Below are 25,435 nucleotides of genomic sequence, written 5' to 3'. Positions count from 1 at the left end.
TTTGTTTATAGAGAATTTATTTGTAATTTGTAAAGACATGAAAATAGTGATTGAATCAGTATTTGTTAGAAATTTTGAATTCTTTAATTAAGAAAAAAAAAAAAAAAGATAGTAATAAATGAGGTACAATAATTTCAAAAACAAAACTTTAGTGTAAATATTTAAATATATATACTCATATACACCATTAAATGTGAAAAACATATATATATATATATATATATATATATATATATATATATATATATATATATATATATATATATATATATATATATATATATATATATATATATATATATATATATATATATATATATATATATAAGGTTTCAAAATCAAACTTGGAATTATTTAATTTTATGAAATATACAAAATCTTTTTTTATGTAACTTTCTGTACAAAAATTTATAAACCATTTATTCATTATTTTGCGCTAAATCTCAGATATATCATTATTCAAGTCAAATTATATCTCAGACATAAGTTTATCAATTTGAGCTGCTGTCTTCATCCTTAAAAAAATAAAAAAAAACATTAAAATTTATAAAAATTACAGTAGTATAAGATGTCTTTTTTGCAAAAAAAAATTTCTCACATCGACATCTATTTCTTTGCTTTTAATAAAACCTTTCTTGAGTTTTAATTCAATTCTAAAATCAAATAAAAATTTAGAAAGTTCAAAACTACCAAAAAACATGCTTAAATTTAACAAGTGCATAATAACAAATTCAAATAATAATAAACTTTTAATTATTTATATTAAAATATACAGAGATTAGAAACATACCTAATTGTATAAATGGGAGTTAAAAAAGCATAAATTTACAAACCAACTGGTCAAAATGCTTTTGTGTAGGTGGCCCTATGCGAGGACTCCTCTGCAGCTTGCTAATTGCAAGAGCACAAAACCACAACACAGTGGTACAAAATTGATTTTCAAAACTTATTTGAATGACAGTTATTTTAAAAATAGGTAAATTGAGTGCTGGCAATTTAAAAAAATAACTTGATTTTTTTTTATATATTTTTTTCCATATTAATTTATGAAATTTTTTTTTTTAAGCATTTTTTTAAATAATTTAAATCTAAAAATTTAAATATTTCATTAAATAATTTAAAAATTAAATAAAAAATCTGGAGAAATATAAAAAAATAAATAAAGGAGAATAACTGATAAAGCAGCGAAATCCACAGAAATATACAAGTTCAGGAAAAAAAAAAAAAAATTGTCAATGATTTTCTAAAGTGACATAAACAAAAAATTATGTAAATTCATAAAAAAAACTGTCTGAAATAACATTTAACTATTAAATTTTTAACTGTTTTGGGCTGATTCATTCTTCTTATATTCCCCTATGCTTTTTAAACATTTTTTACAAACTTTTCTGTCCAAACCAAAGTGTTTTTCAAAACTTTACATTTTCAAGAAACATACTAATAACAACATGAGCGATGACCCTCACTTTTTTCTAGAGGACCTCTATTAGGTCTACCGGAACAGTTCTGTTCATTTTTAGAACAAAATAAAATACAAATTTTTGATATCACCTATAAACTTTATTGAATAATAAAATTGCCATTATTTGGAAATTCTATCAATGCTTCTAATAATGACAATTATATTACTCAATAAAGTATATAGGTGATTTATCTATACCGGTAAAAATTTGTATTTTATTATGTTCCGAAAATGGACAGATGACAAAATGGACTTTCCTGTAGACCTAATATATAGAAATTTACGATATAGAAGATCTTTTTTTAGAAATCAGCAATTGTGCCCCCCTACCCCACTTTGAAAACCATGTTGTGGGCCCTGAACAAGCATAAATAATTACCTGTGTTTATGTCCCTTCTTTCTTTTTATGTGATTACTTGCTACAATAAAATAGTTAAAATTATAATTAAAAAAACTAGGAGAATAACATTACATCTATCTAATAAGTGTTAACTAAAACAACTGGAAAATTTACATAATACCTACCTAACAAGTGATAATAAAAAATACAGGAGAATTCACATAATATTTATTTAATGGGTAACAACCAAAAAATTCTGGAGATTTCATAATATCTAACCTAACATAATATCTAAACCTAATTGGTTTCAATAATTTTTTATCACTTAACAGCGTTAAGTAATAAAAAATTATTTTTAGAATAGAAAAACTTCCAAAATTTGCATTTATTTTTAATTAAACTTATTACTTTTTAAGTGTATGGAAATACTTTAACAGTATTAGAAACAGCAAAAAATACATGTTTTTTTATAGAAATAATGTATAAATGTTAACCATAGAAGTATTAATCACAGTTTATTAACAACACTTTTCATTCAGTGGGTTATAGTATAAATTATAGATTGAGCTGCAGAGAATCTTTATTAAGTTCATGCACATCTTTGTTATACTGTTTTCTAATGGTGGTGATGTAGTGATCAGAATATAAGTAATAAGAATAAAAGAGTATAAGTGTATAACTACCTTTTGTAGTTAATTGAAAGCATCTCCTGTTAATGATGAAGACAACATTTTGTATAATATTTATTATTCTGAGCATTTTCAGAAAGTTGAACATTAGGAAGTATTGCAAAATGCTTTGATATTTTCTTTGTGAAGTAAGAAAAAGTTTTGTCTACTGAAAATGACATACCACCTATAGATTTAGAGTTTCAACATTTATCATGACATCTGAGAAAAGAGTTGCTTATTCAAATTTTTAATTACTCCAGTGATTTCAGCAGAGCCGCTTATATCGCAACAAAACATTTCTGAACTAAGGTTTTCTTCTCTTTCTTCAGTTGTTATTCTTTCTTCACTCGCGGCTGAGCATGTATGGAACGACAAGTTGTTAGAAATATATAATATCATTTCTAAACTCTGAATCAAGGCATGTAATGTAGAAAATCTGCATTGATAAGAATTTTTATTTTCAGGACTAGCAACTACTTTATTGAATCATTCATATGCTGTGGAGTAACTCCACATATTGTACATGTAAATGCAGAAGGCATACATGTAATATCAGAGCCACTTTTTTATTTATCATTGTTAGAAAAAGTTGATGTTTCACTCCTTTAATTTATTTTAATTATAAATGGTCACAAAGAATTTCACTCATTCTTTCAAAATAATAGAATGTATGTCAATTTAAATTAATTATCAACAAAAATTGATAATGAATTAAAAAACACTAAACTATTGTTATAAAAAGATATAGTGTGAAACCACAATAAATAGCATTTTTCTTTTTTTTGAAATTTTATCACATTTTTCATAGTAACTTTGGAAACTACACATATCCGACTCTTATATTCATTTTTAATAAACATCTACAAATCAATATTAAATATAAAGCGTGGACAAACACGTTTAAATAAACATCTATAGAAATATTAAACAATAGGACTTCAAAAATTAATTTTTTTTACATAAAACTATGTAAAAACCCTATATCATAATAAAGATTGATTATAAATCTATTACACTAAACTATTAAATAAAATTAAAATATAATGTTAGTAGCAACATTAATAAAAAAAATGAATAATATACTGATAATATTTATTTTCCACACTGAGCTGACTGCAAAACAAATACTGAAAAATTTACATAATATCAATCTAATAAGTGACAACTAAAAAATTCTGAAGAATTTACAAAATATCTGTTTAACAAGTGACAACTTAAAAATACTGAAGAATTTACAAAATATCTGTTAATAAGTAAAAACTAAAAAGTTCTGGAGAATTTATAAAACATCTGCTTAACAAGTGACAACTAAAAAATTCTGGAGAATTTACATATCTAACGAGTGACAACTAAAAAATACTGAAGAGCTTACATAACATCTATATATCAGGTGATAACTAATAAATGGTACTTAACTTTAAACAGTTCATGCCACCATTTAAATGTAAAACAAAAAGGAAACATTTTTAATAATGCATTTTTTTTCTAGTTTTTATATAAATAGAACCAGTTAAATCATATATATCATACATATAACCAGTTAAATCATATATATTATACTTATAATCAGTTATTTTTCTCGCTGATAATTATTTCTAATTATAATCTTTCTTTTTCATCTTTTTCAAAAAAACAAACAAAAAATCTTTTGTTAATTAAAGGGATCACAAAGTGCTGAGACAAGTTGTGTTGATATTAAAGAGAATGATAAAAAAAAAAAAAAAGGTTTAGCCAGAATTTTTTTATCTTAAACCAAAAAAAAAAGGTATACCTAGAAAAACAAACTTTGTTGTTTTACTCAAAGCTTGCTGTCTCCATGTTAGCCAGTTCTTCAAAGTCTTTAAAATATACGCATCAATCTACAGACTTTACAATTTATTCAAGCGTGTTCAATTCCAAAGAGTTAATTAAAGCAATAATTTATGTTTTATGGCAATAATTCAAGACAAATGGTGAATAAAATTGTTAATGTGTTACAGTGCATGTTAAAAAACATATTGTAGTTAATATTTCCCAATATGTGGCAAGAGTCATTCCGAGTCAAATCAACCAAAAAAAAAGATTTTTGGCATCATGCCATCTTGGATTTTGATGATTTTTGGAATACAAGCTTAAATTAATGAAAGAAAATTTCACTCAAAATTTTAGTATCTGAATCCATCGGTTTCAGAGATGTCGATACTCTGTTCCAATCTCTTTTTTGACTGTTTATTTCAGGGCCATTTATTTCTTGAGCTAATTGCACAACATAATTAGCTTTAACTTCTGAAATACTTGTTCAAAAGTAGTAAAAATGCTAAGGCTAATTTTAAAATGTTTTAAATTAAGGCGAGGAACTCAAACTGTATTTTGTATTGTCTTCCTGTGACAGTTTTTGGGATATTAATCACTAACAATAAGTTTGTTGATGGAACCCAGCACACATCATCTCTAGAAGACCAATAATATGACTTTGAAAAATAACATGGATGCATGAATCTAACTTGAAAGTCTTTATTTTCAACACCAATCTCCTCAACTTGTCTAATCCATGGATTCTTATCGTATATCAAACATACACACTCTCCAATGCTTAAATCAAACAAGCATTCTTTAATAATCCCATCAGTTTGAAAATTAAAAACAAATGAATACTCCAACTGTTCAGAAACAACTTTAGTTCCAATTTTTGAGTTACTTATTGGAACAAATTGTGATAGCTGCAAGTGCCAGTCAATACCATCACAGGGTGATTTACCGTGACTTGTAGCAAAGAAAGACCATGTACGTTTCATAGAAAAATCTTGTTCATGGTGGCATATATTTATTAAGTGTTTGCAGTTTTTGTACCGGCCAGCACACCCATCTGAAAAGTAATGAACAGTTTCTATTTGATGAGAAATATTACTTTTAATATGTTCAACTGTTAACTTCATCACATGATATACCATATCTATATCATGCAGTAAATCATCAGAGATAAAAAATACTGAATCACATTTGAGAACATTATTTACTTTATAGTAAACTACTGTTGGATGCAATGTTGCTTGAATTTTGTTCCAGTGAAAACTTTGTACTTCGTTTTGTACTACAAACTCATAGTTTTCTGAGAAATCACAAAGGACAATGACCTCAGTACTACTCAACACATCTTTTAATTTTCTTAAAGAAGCAGCTTGACTTTTTGCAATATAAGAATGAACAGTAAGCTTTTGTAATTTATTTCTCAGAATATTAATGAAGCTACTGGTGGTTTCTGTTAGATTTACAAGCTCAGATTGGTCTGTTGTCTTCCATTGTTTGTAATCTATACAACAATCATTGTCTCCATCAATATCTTCTTGAGAACTCAACTCATTTTCAAGATAATTTCTTAATTTAGAATCTTCTGGACACAAAGGGCAAGGATGTATATGCAATTCTTGTTAGCCCAACTACAAACAAGCATATCAATAAGTTCATGATAATCCTTTGATAATTCAACTGCACTAATCATTAACTTAACATTTTGATGGTAGGTGCACACACATACAGTATGCGTACCAGATGCGTACTGTAATGCACCATCTTGGACGATGTGAGCAAAAGTTTTTATATCTGGATGATTGGTTATAAACTTAGCATATAGTTCTTTTAGATTTGAGAGAATCAAACGCTTTTGCATGAGAGATCTTTTTTACCAGCCATTTGTCTGCTATTTTCATAGTTACAATAAAATTCAATAATTTTATCTACAGTCTCTTGAGATGTTTCTTTCCTTCTATTTTTTTTCAGGAAACAATAAAATACCATTTTTCTGCAGCAATTTGCGCGATATCTGCACCATATAATTAGTAACACAAAATTCTCTTTCTATATCTTTGTTAGATCATCTTCATATCTTATCTTCCATTATCTTTAAATGACATCAATTTAATCTTACATGAAGGACATATCTTTTCTCCAGGAATAACAATAATACCAATGTTTTTGAATTTTCCAGCAAGATGGATATTAATTTTTTTACATCCTCCTAAACACATTATAATTACTGTAAGAGTTTTGCAAAAAAAAATCTCATATATAATCACAATAATACATTAAAAAAGTTTTATGGCTAAGTAGTATTACCTTTTGTTCTTTTTCCATTGTGTAAATGAAATGGATCACAGCAAGTTATGTGGCTTGTTGAGTAACGTTTTAAGTAAACATATATATATTTTTTTGTTTTTTTTTGTTGTTATTTCACCTCCCCAAGGCCCAGAAGGCCACTACAGATGAGGAGGCTACTTAATTGTGGTTATAACCCTCTCTCAACTCTATAACTCTGAAACACAAACCTTGACGAACAAGGCCGCTGCGCGGAGAAACAAGTTGAGCGCAGTACTACTAGGGACGTGGTGGGGATCGAACTCGGAACGTCTCACTTATGAAGCGAGCGCACTACCACTACACCACTACCGCATTATTCATGGTGTAGGCAAACTGTTGTACTTTCATTAATTTCAATACCAGAACGACTAATTATCAAGTCTTTATCAAAATCATTAAGACTTGAAACTTTCTTTATATTATTGGATTTTACATGTTTGTTTGTGACAAACTTCTTTCTTTATTAATCAAATTGAACATCTCTTTTTATCATTCATATTGCTATACTATTTTTTAGTTCTGTAAGAAATAATTTTAAAATAATTATTATTTTAAGGTTCTTAAGTAGAAAATCTTTCACCTATAAAACATAAAGATTGCGTAAAATAAAGATCTTTTTTGTGAAATGCAAACAAGTTCATATGATAGAACTCTACCTGAGATACTGAAGTTCTACCAATTTTTTTAAAGTGCAAGAAATAAATGCATATAATTTAATAACATTTTTTCATTATTAGATTAACCATTTTTTCCTATTTTTTTATTATAAAACTTTAAATGCAAATAAATCTGATTTAAAAAAGAAAACCCTTGCAGTTTTTTTTGTATTATAGAGTTTATTAAATATAGAATATTAGGAAAAAATTTCAGAATCATGTCTTTTAGGCATCTCCAGATAAACGTTTTTTTGTACAGGGCATCAAAAAACTTAAAAAAAGTGTTACACCATTTTAAAACTAGATTTTCATATAGAAGCTTGACTTTTTGAGGGTTTTAACCATCAGTTTTGAGTTTCTCACCTTAAAAAATAGTTAGGTACAAATTTTCACAACTATTGAACAAGTATTTCATAAGTTAAAGTTGTGTTGTGCAATTGGCTTTAAAAATAAATGGCACTGAAAAAAAACAGTCAAAAAAGAGATAGGGACTGAGTATCAATATTTCTGAAACCGTAAGGTACCAGACAATAACATTTGGAGTGAAGTCTTCTTTTTTTAATTTAAGCTTGTATTCCAAAAATCATCAAAAATACATTTTTGCACGTTGTTTAAAAGAGAAAGGACATCATTGGAAGATAAACCCCAGTGATGACAACAGTATTCCATACAGGGACAGATTTGAGATTTATAGAGATAAAGAATAGAATAGAAGTAAGAAAGTGTCGGGCACGATAAAGAGATGCATCTTAGCAGATGCTAATTTTGCAATGGATTTGATATACGGTTTCCAAGAAAGATATGTCCTAAAAGATGAAGGGTAGATGACTCATCGAGTACATCACCATTCATAAATAAAGGAAGGTCTAAATTATTGCGATAACAATTAGCTAAAAATTTTTTTATCTGAATTAAAGTTCACCAGCCACTGTGAGCCCCATACTGTAGCAGAAGCGAGATCCTTTTAAAGCTCAAATGTCCCCTCCAAGCAATCAGAGAGAGTTGGCTTCTTATCATGACAAGAATAAATGGTAGTATCATCAACAAACAATACCACCTTAGATGTGAGAATATATGGAAGATTGTTTATGTAAATTAAAAAGAGTACAGGGCCAAGGATTGAATCTTGAGGAACCCCTGAAGTTACAAGATATGAAGATGAGTGCTGTCCATCAAGAACAACTTTTATACTACGATTGGTATGGATGGATTCAATAATCTTAAAGATGCAACCTGATACACCGTAGGATGAAAGCTTATGGAGAAGACCAGCATGCCAAACTTTATCAAAAGTTTTAGAAAATGTCAGGAGTGATAGCCTTAACCTTTCCACCTCTATCTATTGCACAATAAAACCTACCAGTTATTACTGTTAGCAAAATAACTGTAAAACAAAAACATAAAAATCCATATTGATGACCAGAAATTAAGTTATTAAATTAAAGATGAGAGATTAAGTGTTTGTTAATTGAAGATTCAAAAACCTTGCTTATGATAGGAAGAAGATTAATCGGACAATAGTTAGACGAGTCAAATCGCTCTCCAGAATTTTTAAAATAAGGATAACAGATGCTGCTTTCCAGCAGGCTGAAAAACAAGACTCTGATAAGCACTTGTAAAATAGTTTTGAAAGTATAGATGACAGCTCCAGAGAACGCTTCCGCAAGACTATAACAGGTATGTAATCTGGACTTCAAGCTGCAGAAGAGTCTAAGCAAAACCACTTTAGATACAGAAGCTGGAGTGATACAAATGTCAAGCAATGGATCAACCTGTTTGATGACTAAATCAGGTTGAACGCAACTAGTGGAATCAAAAGATGATATTGATGAAAAGTTCTTAGCAAACAATTCAGCTTTGTCTTTAGGTAAGGTGACAAAATCTGAACCATACAAGAGAGGTGGAATAACAGATTTGCCCTTATTGTTGATACTGATAAAGATTCTCCAGAAGTCACGAGAGCCTAATTTTAGGGATGAAATACAAGATTTCATGACCTGAGAATAGCGGCCTTTGACATTAGACAAAACCTTTTTACAATGGTTTCTAGCAATGGTAAACAGACGTCTGTCTTCTAGAGAATTGTTTTGCTTAAATATATGGAAGTATTTCAATGCTTCAATTGGAAATTGCAGCAGCACAATGTGAGGAAAACCATGGAGAAGAGTGAGGCTTGTCTTGGAATCATTGAGAGGGAATAAAAGATTCCATGCCAGCCTGAATCCAAGAACATATGTAAGAAGCACATTTATCAGCAGGAAGACGAAAGATTTCTATCCAAGGGCCATCACAAAGAAAATCACAGAAAGAGTCCCAGTCAGCTTTAAGGTAGTTGTAAGATGTACGATGATAGGGGGATTCTGATAATGAAAAAGAATGAGATAATAGTTTTAGAGAAAAACCATCAAACCGTGATCAGAAACCATCAAACCGTGATCAAACAGTGATCAGAAGCACCTAAGGGTGAATGTGGAGAAACTGAGCACCGACTAGGATCAGAAAGAAGACATAAGTCAAGTAGAAGGTAAATGATTCGGGTTGTCAAGAAAGCAAATTGGAAATTTAACAAAGATTGAGAAAGGCAAAAGTTGTGGGCTTTGACGACTGCAGAGTCACACTAGAGCTAAGCCATTCGGTGTGATGAGCAATAAAGTCACCAATAACAACAATATTGGCTGATAGATGAAGAGAGAGAGAGCTTGATTAATTTGATCAGAAATGACATTGAAAAGAGTGCAGTCTTAAGATTAAGGAGAGAGATATAGAACAAAGAGAAAAGCAATATAGTGAAGTGGTGCTAAATGAAAGTACATAAAAGAATAGTCAGTGTATTCAAATCTAGTTTCCTGACTATTGAATAAATTCTTATGAATGTAAATGCCCAGGCCAAGCATGTGGCTATTGAAGTCTTCACAAATTAAAGGAAGATAACAATCAACACTAAGATCAAATGATGAGACAGTTGAACTCAAATTAGTCTCACAAAGAGCAAGTAGGTCTGGTGAACTTTGCAAGAGATAAAACTCAACAGAAGAAAAGTTCCTTCGAAGACCACGAATATTAGTGAATGATAGGTTTAGAGAACTTGGTGATGATAATGGTTTTTTGTGTTTGATAGTTTTTGGTACTTTAGTTATTTTTAAATTTGTTAAAGAAATTGACTCAAAGCATAGATAAAACTCAGTATACTATTTAATACTCCAAGCATTTGCCTTATTACTATTTATTAACCCTAAGCCATAACAAAGTGCTCCAAATGTGGCCTCGACAATGCACACCGAAAGTAAGAACAGGGACGCCATCCATACACAACATGGCACTGTTAGTACTCTGATATTTTACAGCTGTTGATGGAATTAGCCTCTCTGAGAGCTACCACAGAGTTCAGAAAACCTGACTCAATCCCCAAAACCATTAAACTGAGTTTTAGAGCTGTACCCTCATTAGGAGATATCAAAATGAGTTACCTAGTCATAAAAACAGAGACACAAGTAAAATCTTTGCACTGAGTCAAGAAGATCCAGCATTCAACATCCTAAACTGGAAACAATGTATTATAAATACATCTGTGCCAGCCTAATAGATGAAGAAGGGGTGCGAGGCTGGTCAACAGATAGAGTCTGTTTACCCCTAAAAAAAGTTGTTTACCTCTTTAAAAACTATATACCAATAGAAAGCTAAACAAATGAACTTTTTAATTAAGTAAATTTTTAACACCCATCATTGAACAATAAGAAATGCAAAGTACTTAAAAAAGTGTTTTTATAAATAGTAGTTAAAATATCAAGTCCAAAATAAAACTTAATTAATGTATAAAAAGAATGTTTTTTTTCAAAAGACAATTGTAATTGCCTAACTAATTAATTTTAAACATCTGCAAGTTAAATTTTACAACTGTTAACGCTGCTTTATTTTAGAACTAAATTTAAAGAAGCTTTTTTTATCACGGATTACTCAAGATTTTTTAACTTTGTCAAGTGATAACTTTTTATAATAATACAATATGGCTCTTAATTGTTCTTGATTGTATAGAGAATTAATTAAACCTTAAGAAGAAACAAATTATGTGCCAAGAGTGAAAATTTATGCACAAATCAAGATAAATTGTGAAGCAAACTCGAAAGCTGCTACCAGCGGCTTGCAGTCAAAATTTGAAAAAATCAAAAGTCAGTGGTTTGCGGTAGCGTTAAATAATTTAAAATAATTTATTTTAACAGAATCTTAATTAGGATAATAATCATTTAACAACAATAAATATAACACAAAAATAATTTATAGCAATAGACAAGCTTAAAATATCTGAAATATTTTATTCATATTTTTAATGCAAACTTCGAGAAATTTAGAAAATAACAAAGAAATTCTACAGTAATTATGATGAACAAAAAACTTTTATATAATAAACAAATTCTTTAGTAATATATAATCAATGCTTTTTTATTTTACAAACTATTTTAAGGTAATTTGATAGTAGTAAAATTTCGATTGAAGATTTACTAATAAACTTTAGGATTCAAACAAATTCTAAACAAATTCTTTAGTAATATATAATCAATAAAAAAAAATTCTATAAATTGATTAAATAAAAAAGAATTTTTAGATTTCTTATCGAAATTCTACGATAATGTCATTTACTAAAACTCTTTGGAACTAAATGCGCTTGAATAAATTATAAAGTCTGTAGATTACGGCGTATATTTTAAAGACTTTGAGGAACTGGCTAACGTGGAGACAGTGAGCTTCGAGTAAAACAACAAAGTTTGTTTTACTTGGTATACCTTTATTATTTTGTTTTACTTAAAAAAATTCTGCCCCAACATTTTTTTATCATTCTCTTTAAAATAAATACAACTTGTCTCAGCACTTTGGGACCCCTTTAATACAAAAAAGACCTTTCAGGCGCTCAGTTGACTTTGTCTCCAATTTTATGTCAGAGAACAGGTTCATGAGACTTTTTTGAAAACTTTCTCATAAATGTCTGAGATCTTCCTTATTTAATATTATTATTCAAAAAGACAAAGCAAAACTATTTACAAAAACTATTTCTCTAATTTATTTAAGATTAAAGCTAAGACTTATAATAAATAGGTTCAATACATGAAGTTTCCAGGAAGAAAATAAATTTTAAATAATTTTATCAAATATTTTAAACAGTCATTATGAATCTTGATGTAGAGTGAACAAAGAAAACAATCAAGTTAGTTCAACAATTTATTAACTACATTAAATACATTTAGAAAAAAAAAATTTATCCATGTATGCAAGCAAAATAGAAATAGTAGAAACGGAATTTGAGAAAAAAAAAAAATCATCTAAAAAGAAAATACATTCCTAAAGAAAAAAAATCATCCAAAACTTTCATCCAGTTGTATGTTGTTTGATGCAATTTTTTATGAACACTATAATATAATATAACTTGATAATCAGCCATCATTTTGATTTTAGTTTTGCTACTAAATAATATTTTTTCATTGTATACAAAAAACAGGTTTTTTTGATTTTTTCAGAAGGTTTTTAAACAAACATTCTGTAACTTTGTTAATTTTCAATATTTTTTTATTTTGTTCTCAACTTTATCCTGTTGCTTTTTGCTCAAAAAAAAAAAAAAAAAAAAAATTTTAGTTCAAACGAAAAAAATTTTTTAAAAACTTTGATTGTTTTTATCTAGCTAGCAGGGTTGGGGTCAAAATATTTGTATTTGGTAAAAATGGACTATTTTGGTATATTTGTATTTGTGTGGTATTTGATTTTTTTTTTTATATTTGTATTTCATTAAAATATATTTGCAGTTCCATAAACTAGGTTAACCAGTGCTTTTTTGAGAAATACCAAGAAATTTGTTTTTTTTCTTCCTTTTTTAACACTAAAATAAATTGAAAATTAGTTTTTAATTTAGAATTTATGTATTTGTAGCTGTATTTGTATTTGATTGAATGTATTTGAAGCCAACCCTGCTAACTATTATTAAAAAATAATACCTTTTGTAACTTTGCCTGAGTGTTCAGAGTTAGTTGAATGTAGAGTGTTATCAACTTGATCATTTTCTTCTGTAAAATATACATTAACTATTAATTATACTTTAAATATATATATATATATATATATATATATATATATATATATATATATATATATATATATATATATATATATATATATATATATATATATATATATAAATAATGAAAAAAATTATTGCTGCCCTAATCCAAGCCCTTAATCGATTTAGAGGCACTCCTTGCATGTTTAGCTATTTACTCAGTCTATGTATGTACTGAAGCCCCCAGCAACTCCTAATGACTTTGGTGAGCATTTATTTGTGTGTGTATACATATATATATATCAAACCTTGTTATAAAGTGGAAGACATCACTCCACACACATGAAAGAGGCACATAAACTGAATGTTTAAAATTTACAGGCGTAAAAACAATGCTTGTTAATCTAGTAATAAGAATATAAAATTGTGGTAGTCTCAAGAGTTTGAGAGGAGAAACTTACTTTTTTACCTGATTTTAAATAAAATATTTCTGTTAAAGACAAAAGTTGTTTAAGTAAACAGTAAATTTGCATATTGTTAAAATAATGTATTTATGTAATTGGTATACAAATATTTTTAATCAAGTTTTTACCATTGAAATAAAACAATGTTTTAAAAAAACTTGTTTTTTAAATATAACTTATGTCATTTTGTTTAAATTAGAACGAGGTTTTTTTTTTGTAAAAACAATGAATGGAAAGTTTTATTGTAAGTAAAAATTTAATGTAATAATGACATCAACAAAATTAAATCAAGAAATACTAAAACTTTTAGCTGTTCTATAGTTAACAGTTTAATGTTATTAAGTTGTTAGCTCGAAATATTTATAACAAAACTTTATTTTAAAAGTTTTTTGTTTAAACAAAACTTTTTCAGCTATAATTTTAATGAAATTAAATTTAAAAAAACTATTATTTATTAAAACATTTAATGAATAAACATTAAAAATCATCTTAAAATTTAATTTCGAAAAAATGTTTACAAAAAACATTATGAACTTAATTTATTTTTGTAAAAAAATTTGCTAAAAACCTTGTTTATTAAAAATTTTTTAATTTAAATTAATTTCATTAAAACTTATAATTGTATGAATATTAAAAAAAAAAAACAATATAAGAATTTTATGTTACCGACCATAGTTTATAAGATTTATTAATGTTTTAACAACGCGAAAACAAAAATTTATTTTAAACTAATTCAATTTAATAATTAAAAAAATTAATCATCAAATAAAAAAATATCAACACATAATTTAACATTGTAATATTTTTAGGTTAGTTGATGAAAACAGTAACAAAGAAATGATTTTAAAAGAAATAAGGAACTAGGTAAAAAAAACAACACAGATTTGCAGAAAAAAACATAAGATAACATACTTTTATCTTCATGCTGAAATAGTGCCATACTACTTACTGCCTAAATTTTCAATGGTAAAAAGTAAAAAATAGAATTAATTTAATAAAATTTAAAAGCTATAAAATTTAAACCAAATATAAAAAATACTGAAAAACGTTAATTAAAAAAAAATCCATTAATTTTAGAGATTAAAAAAAGTATAAAACATCAACTTTCAAAATTATAGTAAAGTATAAAAAAAATTTAAATCAATAACTAAATTTAAATTATAGAATATTTTTATCAATCAATTAAAAAACAATAAGGCCAACCAAGGTTTTAACCACAATTAAGTAGCCTCATTGTCTGTAGTTGTTGTTAATTCACCTCCCCAAGGCCTTCTCGGCCTTGGGAGGTGAATTAACAACAACAAAAAAAGGAAAGGAAAGACAAAAGTTGAACACAACATGCCATAATAAAACCATACAAGATTAAGGTGTGTCAATCAGGGTTAGGGTCAGATATGTATTTGTATTTAGTAATATTAGTCTTTATTGACGCTTTTGTACTGTTCATAAGTTATACAATATTTGATAAAAGATTTTTTTAATATTTGAATTTGATTAAAACGTGTTTTTAGTTCCATAAACTTGCAAACTATATAAATTAGGAAGACAAGATGAAGAAAACAAATTTCAAAGGACTGATGTTCTAGGAAAAAACTAGATGAATAAGAATTTTTGGAGCACATAAGTACAATAACAGTAAACGGATGAGACTTAATTGAATGATGAGTAACACAAGAATGAACTTTAGTAGATGGCACAAGAAACGCTAGCTCTTTAGAGCAGTGCCCATTATAGTATTTGTAGAAAAGAGAAAGAGAAACAACATTACTATGATTTAATTATGATTGAAAGTTGGCCTACCTTAGCAGATACTAATTTTGCAATGGATTTGATAAATGGTTTTCAAGAAAGATCTAAAGTAAGACCTAATCTTAGAAGATGACTTATCAAGTACATTAGCTTTCATATATAAAGGAAAATCTAGATTATTGTGATAAAGATTTGGTAAAAAAAAAAAAGAGTTTTATTTGAATTGAAGATCACCAGCCATTAGGAGCCCCATGCTGTAGCAGAAGTAAGATAAGATCCTTTTCAAGCTCAAATGCCCTCTCCAAGCAATCAGAGAGTGTTGGCTTCTTATCAAGACAAGAATAAATGGTAGTATCATCAGCGAACAATGCCATTCTTAGATGAGAGAATATCTGGAGGATCCTTAATGTAAATTAAAAAGAGTATAATGCCAAGAATAGAACCACAAAGAGGCCCTGAAGTTACAAGAAATGAAGAAGAGTGCTGTCCATCAAGGACAACTTTTATACTATAATTGGTAAGGTAGGATTCAATAATCTTAAAGATATTACCTAATACACCGTAAGAAGAGAGCTTATGGAGAAGACTGCATGATTTATCAAAAGCTAATTTGTCAAAAGCAACTTTATCAAAAGCTTTAGAAATGTCAAAAGCGATAGCCATAGTCTCTTCACATCTTTCTAATGCATGATAAAACCTATCAGTTATTGCTGTTAATAAACCAGAAGTAGAATGAGAAGTTCAAAATCCATATCAATGATCAGAAAGTGAGAGATTGTTTGTTAATTAAAGATTAAAAAATCTTGCTTATGATAGGAGGAAGACTAATGGGTCGATAGTTAGAGTCAGATTTCTCTCCAGAATTTTTAAAAATAGAGATAACAGATGCCGCACACCAATAGGCTGGAAAACAAAACACTAATAAACACTTGCTAAATAGTTTTGAAAGTATAGACAACAGGTCCAGAGAACACTTCAAGACTATAACAGGTATGTTATTCGGACCACAAGCAGTAGTCTAGAGTCTAAGCAGGAAATCACTTTAGCAAACACTTCAGCATTGTCTTTAGGTGAAGTGACAAAATCTGAACTATACAAGAGAGGTGGAATAACAGATTTATCCTTTTTATAGATACTGTTAAAGACTTTCCAAAAGCCACGAGAGCCTAATTTTTGAGATGTTATGACTTGGGAATAGCAGACTTTGATGTTAGACAAAACCTTTCTACAATGGCTTCTAGCAGTAGTAAACATATGACTTGGATTCGTGAGAGGGAATAAAGGATTCCATGCCAGCCTTAATCCAAAAACTTAAGTAAGAAACACATTTGTCGCAATGAAGATGAAAGATTTCTACCCAAGGGCCATCACAATGAAAATTACAAAACAAACTCAAATTAGTCTCATAAAGAGCAAGTAGGTCTGGTGAACTTTGCAAGAGATAAAACTCAAAAGAAGAAAGGTTACTTCAAAGACAATAAATATTAGTGAATTTAGAGAACTTGGTGATGGCGATGGTTTTTTGTGTTTTATAGTTTTTGGTACTGAAGTCATTTTTAAATTTGTTAAAGAACTTGACTCAAAGCACAAATGGTACTCAGTACACTATTTAACAGCATAAGCAATTGCCACATTACTATTAATAAACCCTAAGCCGTAACAAAGGGCTCCAAATGTGGCCTCAACAATGCACACCAAAAGTACGAACAGGCACACCATCCATGTGCAAAATGGCACTGTTAGTACTCTGATATTAACCACAGAGTTTGGGAAACCTGACTACCAGCTGATCTCAGTACCATAAAACTGAGTTTTATAGCTGTACCCTCATTAGGAGATAATAGAATGAGTTGCCTAGTCATAAAAACAGAGACACAAGCAAAACCCATGTATTGAGTCAAGAAGATCCAGCATTCAACATCCTAAACTGGAAAAAATGTATTATAAATACATCTACACCAGCCTAATAGATAAGGAAGGGGTGCAAGGCTGGTCAACAGATAGAATCTGTTTACCCCTTAAGTCCTTGCCTAGGAGGCCTTCTACAAAACAGTAGCTAGATGCATTGAATGTCTCCCCAAGATGAGTATTTTTATCGAGACACTATCTCTAGTCTTTACTTAACCAAGAGCCCCAAGGTTGAGGGTATTTTAAGTAGGAGTTGACTTCTCCTAGCCTTTGCCTAAAAAGTGTATCCTACAAGGCAGCAGGACATAAAACAGGTTGTACTGGGCTACATGTTACCAGTAGCAGGATAACTTCCTTATTGTAAAGTTAATAACGGGTGATTACTAAAAATCTGGACAAAACTAAAAATTAAATAACTTTTAATCTAGAAGACCTATTTTATTGTTTTAAAAAGAATAAAATAGCAAATTTATTCTAATTTTAATAAAAACATTTATCTTAATTCAACAAAACCTTGTCTTCTAATTGTGTCGAGTCTTCTGCTAGTAGACTCTGCCAAGCGTTGTACCAGCTCTTTGTCGAATTTCTTAAAACAGTAAATTATTCTAGAGCGTAATTGATCCAAATTCTCTGCCTGCCAACCATTTTTGTAAACATCTCCTTTGATACAAGACCAAAAATCCTCAATACAACGACATTCAGGCATATTTGGAGGGTTTTCACTATTTGTTACAAACTTTATACCATTTTCATTCAAAAACTTAACAGCTTTGTTTGAGTAATGGGCACTTGCTAGATCAGGCCAGAATAAGTATTTGGTATTTTTTGGAAGCTGTTTGATGTTTGGTAATAGTTTTTTAGTCAAACATTCATCAACATAAATATGCTGGTTAGTAGCTGTTCCAGACTGTACAATGTATGGAGTTGATAGGCCAAAAGGCGAAATGACCACGTAAACCAATAATTTTTCTTCAAATTTCTTTTTTTCTTTGAATTTAACATAGTTTGGTGTTAATTCGATGTTACTTGAATAGAAATTATCATTACCATTAATTTGGCTGTTCGAGAGAGTAAAATAAGACTTGTCATCAAGAACCCAAATAAAACCTTTATAATTTTTATAAAGTTGACCACACAAAAGTCGTTTTTTTGCTCTCTGGCTCTCAGTTCGACTTGGAATCTTCATTTGTTTTCTTTTTTTTATTGATGTTTTGGTTTTCAATGTCTTCGAAATAAGTGACTGAGAACATTTGAACTTTTTTGAAGCTATACGCTGAGAAATGCTACATTTATGGTCAAAAAGCTTGGTAAGTTGACTGATGGCGCGCTTCGTCATTATTTTCGACTTTCTACCACTACCAGTTTGCCTTTCAAATGGTTTATCTTCTTCTACACATTTAATAATTCCATATATAGTCGATCTTGATAAATTTTCTGCTTCAAAATGAGAAACAGTGAATGATTTAGGTTTATCTGAATTTTCTTGATAAAACTGGTACACACGTTTTCTCTTGAGCTCTTCGTTTGACGTCATTTTTAATACTAAATTTAAAATACTTATATAAAAGTTAATATATATTTCAAAAGAAGAATAAATTTGCAACATTTTAAAAATTGTTTGAAAAAATAAGTATTAGTTGCATATAGAAATATGATGTAAGCAATTTTGTCCAGATTTTTAGTAATCACCCGTTATTTGAATTTGTATTTGGGAATCAAGAATTAACGTATTTTTATTTGCTGGTACCAATTTTATACATTTATGTGGACATTTCCATGCAATATCACCAAAATATAAATACAAAAAAGTTTTTCTTTTTTAATTGTTGAAGTTGACTTTTTCTTTTTATAGATGATAAAAATGACATTTTTTTTGAGGTGTTAAAATTGCTTTTGCTTTTAACTTCAAATGAGAAACTGTTGCAAATACTAACTTAGTGAGAAAAATGTTTGGTAATGCTAAGAACTCAGTGAACCATATTTGCAAATATTAAATCAATATTATGCATCATATAAATATAACCATCAGTGAAGTTTTTCAAAAAAAAAAAACAACAAAAAAACCACAACAACAACAGTTTAATTTTTTTTAAATTCTGATTCACTCCCAACAAGGCTGCAACCAACCACTATTAAGTTGGGAGTTACTAAAGAAGATAGCTCCTTTGAGCAGTGACCATGGTAGTATATGTAGAAAAGAGAAAGAGATGCAATTTTACGCAATGGGAAAGAGGCTCAAGCTTAGCAGATAGAGCAGGTACAATTACGTTCACAATGCGTTTTTGGACCTTGTCTAAAAAAGAGAATCATTAGAAGAACCAGCTTAAATATGAAAACAGTATTCCATTCAGGGACAAATAAGAGATTTGTAGAGGTAGAGAATAGAATCAGGAGAGAGAAAGTGGCAAGCACAATAAAGAGAAGCAACCTAAGCAGATGCTAAATAAGCAACAGGACTCAATGAGAGAATTGCCATTTATTTATATTAGAATGTCGACAGTACTGCGATAGTTGTTTGCAGTAAATAACTGAGTTTTGTTGGGGTTAAAATTTTCAAGCTACTGCGAGCCTTAATCTGTTACAGAAGTAAGATCAGATTCGAGATCGACTGCTTGTTCTAAGCAATCGAAAAGAGAAGACTTTTTGTCAAGACAGGAGTATAAAGTTAAATCATCAGCAAAAAGAGCTACTTTAGATGTAAGGTTGTCCAAAAATCATTAATGTACACTACTGTCGGAAAAATTGTGGACACCCTTGAATTTTGTAAAAATGGTAATTGATCTAAGGATTTCATTAATCAATGCACATTTTGTGTGCATTGATTAATGAAATTGTTTTTTTGGCACGAAGTAATAAAAAACATAACTTTTCGTAGTGTCCACAATTTTTCAGACAGTAGTGTATACATACATATATAATATACATATTATATATATATATATATATATATATATATATATATATATATATATACACACACATATTGTATATATATATACACACATATTGTATATATTTATACATATATATATATATATATATATATATATATATATATATATATATATATATATATATATATACACACACACACACACACATATTGTATATATATATATACACATATTGTATATATATATATATATATATATATATATATATATATATATATATATATATATATATATATATATATATATATATATATATATATATATATATACACACACACACACACATATTGTATATATATATATATATATACACATATTGTATATATATATATACACATATTGTATATATATATATATATATATATTTAAGCTAATTCACCTCCTAACCCTAATCCCAAGGCCTAGAAGACCACTACAGATGAGGAGGCTGCTTTAGTTGTGGTTATGACCCTCATTTAACTCAAAATCAAAAACCTTGACAAACAAGTGGCTGTGCGGAGAAACAAGTTGAGCGCAGTAATACCAAGGATGTGGTAGGGATCGAACTCAGAACTTCTTGCTTATGAGGCAAGCACTCTACCACTACACCACTATGACATTTTCATTTCATTTAGGCTTTTAATATTTATTGAAATTAAACTTTTTGAACTACCATAATTTACTAAATTACAGCAAAACAAGTTTAATTAAATAGTTAACTCAAAACAATGCAGAAATGTAACTATGTAATAATGTTATTGAATGTTTACTCAGACTCCAGTTTTTAAAATATAAATTATTTTTTTATTTTCTCGACATTTGAAATCATATTTTGTCTGTAACTAAATAAATAAAATTTTTTTAAAGTTTTATTTCTTGAATATGTATTTACAGTTATGCAATTATACAATTAATGCAGTTATTAAAAATTTTGTATTTTTAGAAAGTCAGAGAGTAATAAACTAAAAACATTACATATTGTAAAAAAAACAACAACCAACAATTTTATGTAAAACTACAAGTTTTTTACAAAATGATTGATATACGCTTATGTTGTTAAAATGTGTTATTACCTTTGTGTTATTTAAACAACTTTAATGTAAACTTTGTACATAATTTTAATGGTTACTAATGGTTACAAGGAATTTTATTTCTAGCAAAATAAAAAGGTGGAATAAAAGCTTTATAGGTTTAAAAGATAAATTTAAAATCATTTAAAATGTGTTACAGTTGAGGAGGCTTCCTTAATTTTGGTTTGTCACCAAAACTAAGGTAGCCTCCTCAACTGTAATGGCCTTCATGGCCTTGGGAAGATGAATTGAAACAAAAAAAAAATCTTTTTCAAAGAATGATAAAGAAGCTAGCAAAACCACTGTTTCAAATTTTCTTCTTCCTTCAATTGAGAAAAAATTTTCTAAAGAGGCTGAGCACTCTAGAATGTAATGTTACAGATATCAAAACTCAGCTCAATGTAAACAATTGTTAAAAAAAAGCTCAAGTGATACTAAATCGTAAAAAGATAATTTATGGTTTAACAAGGAAAGAATAAATACAGTGAAAACTCCAACGAATCCCCTTTTAGTAATAAATTAACAAGAAAAAAATTAGAAAAAAATAACATAGGTATAATAAAAAATATAGTCATGAATAATAATATTCAATTGAAAAATCCACATCATAATAAGTATGTAACTTTGAAGAATCTAAAGACCAATTGCTGAATTCTCTCAAAGACACAAACAATCAAATAAAAATAGAGTCATATCAATGAAACATGCTAAATTGTATTATTAATGTTTTACCTAAAGAATATAATGATGAAGTTGTTAATATGCTACACTCACAAAACAGAGTTATCCAAGAATTAATAAAATCATTTATTCCAAGCTCATTATAAAATAGAAGCTATCAAACTGATAAAAAATAAATCATCTATGTTTCAAGTCTTAGCAAAAATAAGTAAAATATTACGAGAAGGTTTTTAAATGTTATAAAAACTAAGTCACACTCAGATTAACTTTTTGCAGAATATATGACAAACTCAATGTGATGCGTTGTTTTAACTGTTAAAGCTATGAACATTTTGCAAATGAATTCAGGAAACAAGATCTGACATGTGCTAAATGTAGCCAAAAACATCGAACTGATCAGTGCTTTTCAATGGATAAAAAATGTGTTAACTGTGTTTTAGATGATCATCTTCACTGTGCATTTAATATTAAATGTTCTTTACTTGAGAGAAAAAAATACCTTAAAAAATCAAGTCCAGAAGGATGATAGAACCTATATAAATTATATATTATGCTCTCTATGGCATGTTTGCACTTTAACTAAAACTTCCAGACATAATAGAGCATATTATGTCATATACTTGACCAGAATCCAGACAGTTTTTATTACCAAAACATGGATGACTTCTGAAAACAATAATACAACAGCAATGATAAAAAATTATAGATATGTTTTGCATCACAAAATAAGAAAAAAAAAGAGATAAAGAAAAAGGTAGGATTTATGTTAAAACAATCAGTTATGAACAAACAACTACCAAATAAACTACAAAATTACTGTAGCCAAACGATCACTGATTTGAATTTAGATTTATAGACTAATATTTGTCTCTCACACAATATTTCTAGATGAATTCATGGATTTACTTGAAACAATAGTGTCAACAGGTTGCACATATGTTATAGCTGATGATATTAATTTACACTTAGATACTAAAGAACTATATAAAAAAAGCTTTAGGAAATACTTGATGTACCAAATCTTACACAACAAGTCAAAAAACCAACTCATAAAATGGGATATATACTAGATGTAGTAATCAATAAGCCAGATAAAATATCGGTAATTATGCTTGATGTGACAGACTTAGATTTGAGCAACCATTTTCTAATTGATTTTAAAGTAGAACAAGAAATAGAAAAAAAGTTACACTATACGATCACAAACAGGAATTTAAAAACAGTGGACATACAGTCCTTTACCACAGAAATATTAAGAAAGAAACCAGAAATATCATCAGGTGAAAATATGAAAGACAAAATAATAATATATAGCCAAGTAATGAAAGAAATGTTGCAGAAACATGCCCCTTTAAAAACTAAAAGAGTAAAAATAGTCAAAACAGCTCCTTGGTTTGACGGAGAATATATGCAACTTAGACAAAATTGAAGAAAGCAGAAAAATTGTTTAAGAGAACAACAAAGAAAAGCACAACAGATAATAATGGTCAGTTTTAAAGAAATTTTATTAAGGAATAATTTACAAACATATATATATATATATATATATATATATATATATATATATATATATATATATATATATATATGTGTTGAAATATTAAACTTATCACTAGAATCAATCAGCATGGATTGTCTAAAAAGTGCTATATTACTTCCAATAATAAAGAAGTTAGACTCAGCCACAGCAGGGCTTGAATTAAATGATCACGAATTGCGATATCTGAAAATGCTTCTGGTCTTTAAACTTTCTATGGTTTTTAAAGAACTTTCAGTTTTTTAAAAACCATAAACTCTGTTTTAATCACTGAATTCAATAGCTGTTATTCAATTAAAAATATTTATATTGATCTTGAATTATGATATAAAATCTTATTATAAAATACTATTATTTTGATTATTATTAAAGATTATGATTTAAAATTTAATATTTTAATTCATTTTATAAATCATCAGATAAAACTAGAAAAATAAAGCACAATAAAGTACGATATAATTATTAAAAAAACAACTGCTAATCACAACAGTCTATAAGAATATAGCAGTGATCAAATATTTTAATTAAAAGAAATTGTTAAATAAGATATAAAATACTTTTGTATCTTGTTTAAATCTCATAAAATATTTGCTAATAAATTAAATGCTCATAACTCTTTTGCAGATATGTTGCAAAATTAAAGACAGAGGAGTTTAAAAATAAAAACTAAATTAAACTTTTTATTGTTATTTTAAAACAAAACAAAAAAACTCTGATGATGATTTTTATTATAAATATATCATTTTAATTATTTTTTTATTATCAATTAAATAATTTCTAATTTAAAACATCTAAATTTTTAAATAAATAATTCCTTAAACTTTTCCCCTAAACAAAAGTCTATATTAATGTTTCATATAACGCATAAATAATGAGCTTAAAATAGCTTTAGCATAACTTTTTATTGGTTGATTTTTAATTTACTGCACAAATTTTTCGGACCTTTAATAATAATTTTTTTTTTCTTATAACTTATAAAGATATTCCCAATCGTCTTGATTTCCACATGGCAACAAACAATCTTCATATAGAATATCAGTATGCATACAAAATAATCAATATAACACACTAGTTCTGGATATATTAAAATGTCTTTACTACATATCTAAATGGATGAATGAATCCTTCTTATGTATTAGAAGTTTAGATATGATACTTGACAATAAATTATCACAACTACATTATTGCAACTCCCTCTACTTAGGAATTAAAAAGATACTATAAAAAAACTGAAGTCTGTTCAATATTATGCAGCAAGTCTAGTATGTAAAACAAGAATAGAAAATCGAGTAAATGACCAGGAATTTAACAATTTACATTGGCTAAAAACTAATGAAAGAATCTATTTCAAGATCCTTTTAATAATGCACAAATCTATTATCCTGGAAGCACCAACATCATTATGCAATTTAATTCACTACTTAATGTCGAAAGAACACTAAAATTAAAGGAAACAAAATGCAGTAATCATTTTGGTTATCGAGCATTATCCCACTATGGTCCTAAACTTTGGAATATAATTCCAAATATCATCTGTGACAAAAAAAACACAACTATTTATAAAAATAAACTAAAATCTTATTTAATGGTGAACTATTCCACCAGAAAACTCTTGAATATTAAAAATTTTACTAATATAATAATTTGTTGCACAGTTGAGCAAGTGTTTCGCCAACTTATCAATTATTCCGGCAAAACATTTGATAACAACCTGTTTTTCCTGTAGTATTGAATTGGTATTATTATTTGAGGGGTTTAGTGGAATAGTGGTAAAACCCACATTTTAAAATTTTTCTGGATAATCAATGCCA

General features: G+C 27.9%; 1 protein-coding gene across 1 annotated transcript in view; it reads right to left on the bottom strand.

Moving 5' to 3' along the window:
• Positions 1–338: 338 nt before the first annotated feature.
• Positions 339–25,435, bottom strand: part of LOC101241338 (chromatin modification-related protein MEAF6) — a 38,319-nt gene continuing 13,222 nt past the window's right edge. The window contains exons 4-8 of the mRNA XM_065791884.1: positions 14,659–14,698; positions 13,221–13,289; positions 1,842–1,881; positions 599–653; positions 339–515 (exon numbers count right to left, since the gene is read on the bottom strand). Of these exons, the coding sequence (XP_065647956.1) occupies positions 492–515; positions 599–653; positions 1,842–1,881; positions 13,221–13,289; positions 14,659–14,698 (228 nt within the window). The 3' untranslated portion in view covers positions 339–491. The remainder of the gene's footprint in view (positions 516–598; positions 654–1,841; positions 1,882–13,220; positions 13,290–14,658; positions 14,699–25,435) is intronic.

This window comes from Hydra vulgaris, chromosome 03, assembly GCF_038396675.1.
Source record: "Hydra vulgaris chromosome 03, alternate assembly HydraT2T_AEP".
Classification (NCBI taxonomy): Eukaryota; Metazoa; Cnidaria; class Hydrozoa; order Anthoathecata; family Hydridae; genus Hydra; species Hydra vulgaris.
This window is presented reverse-complemented; position numbering and strand designations above follow the sequence as displayed.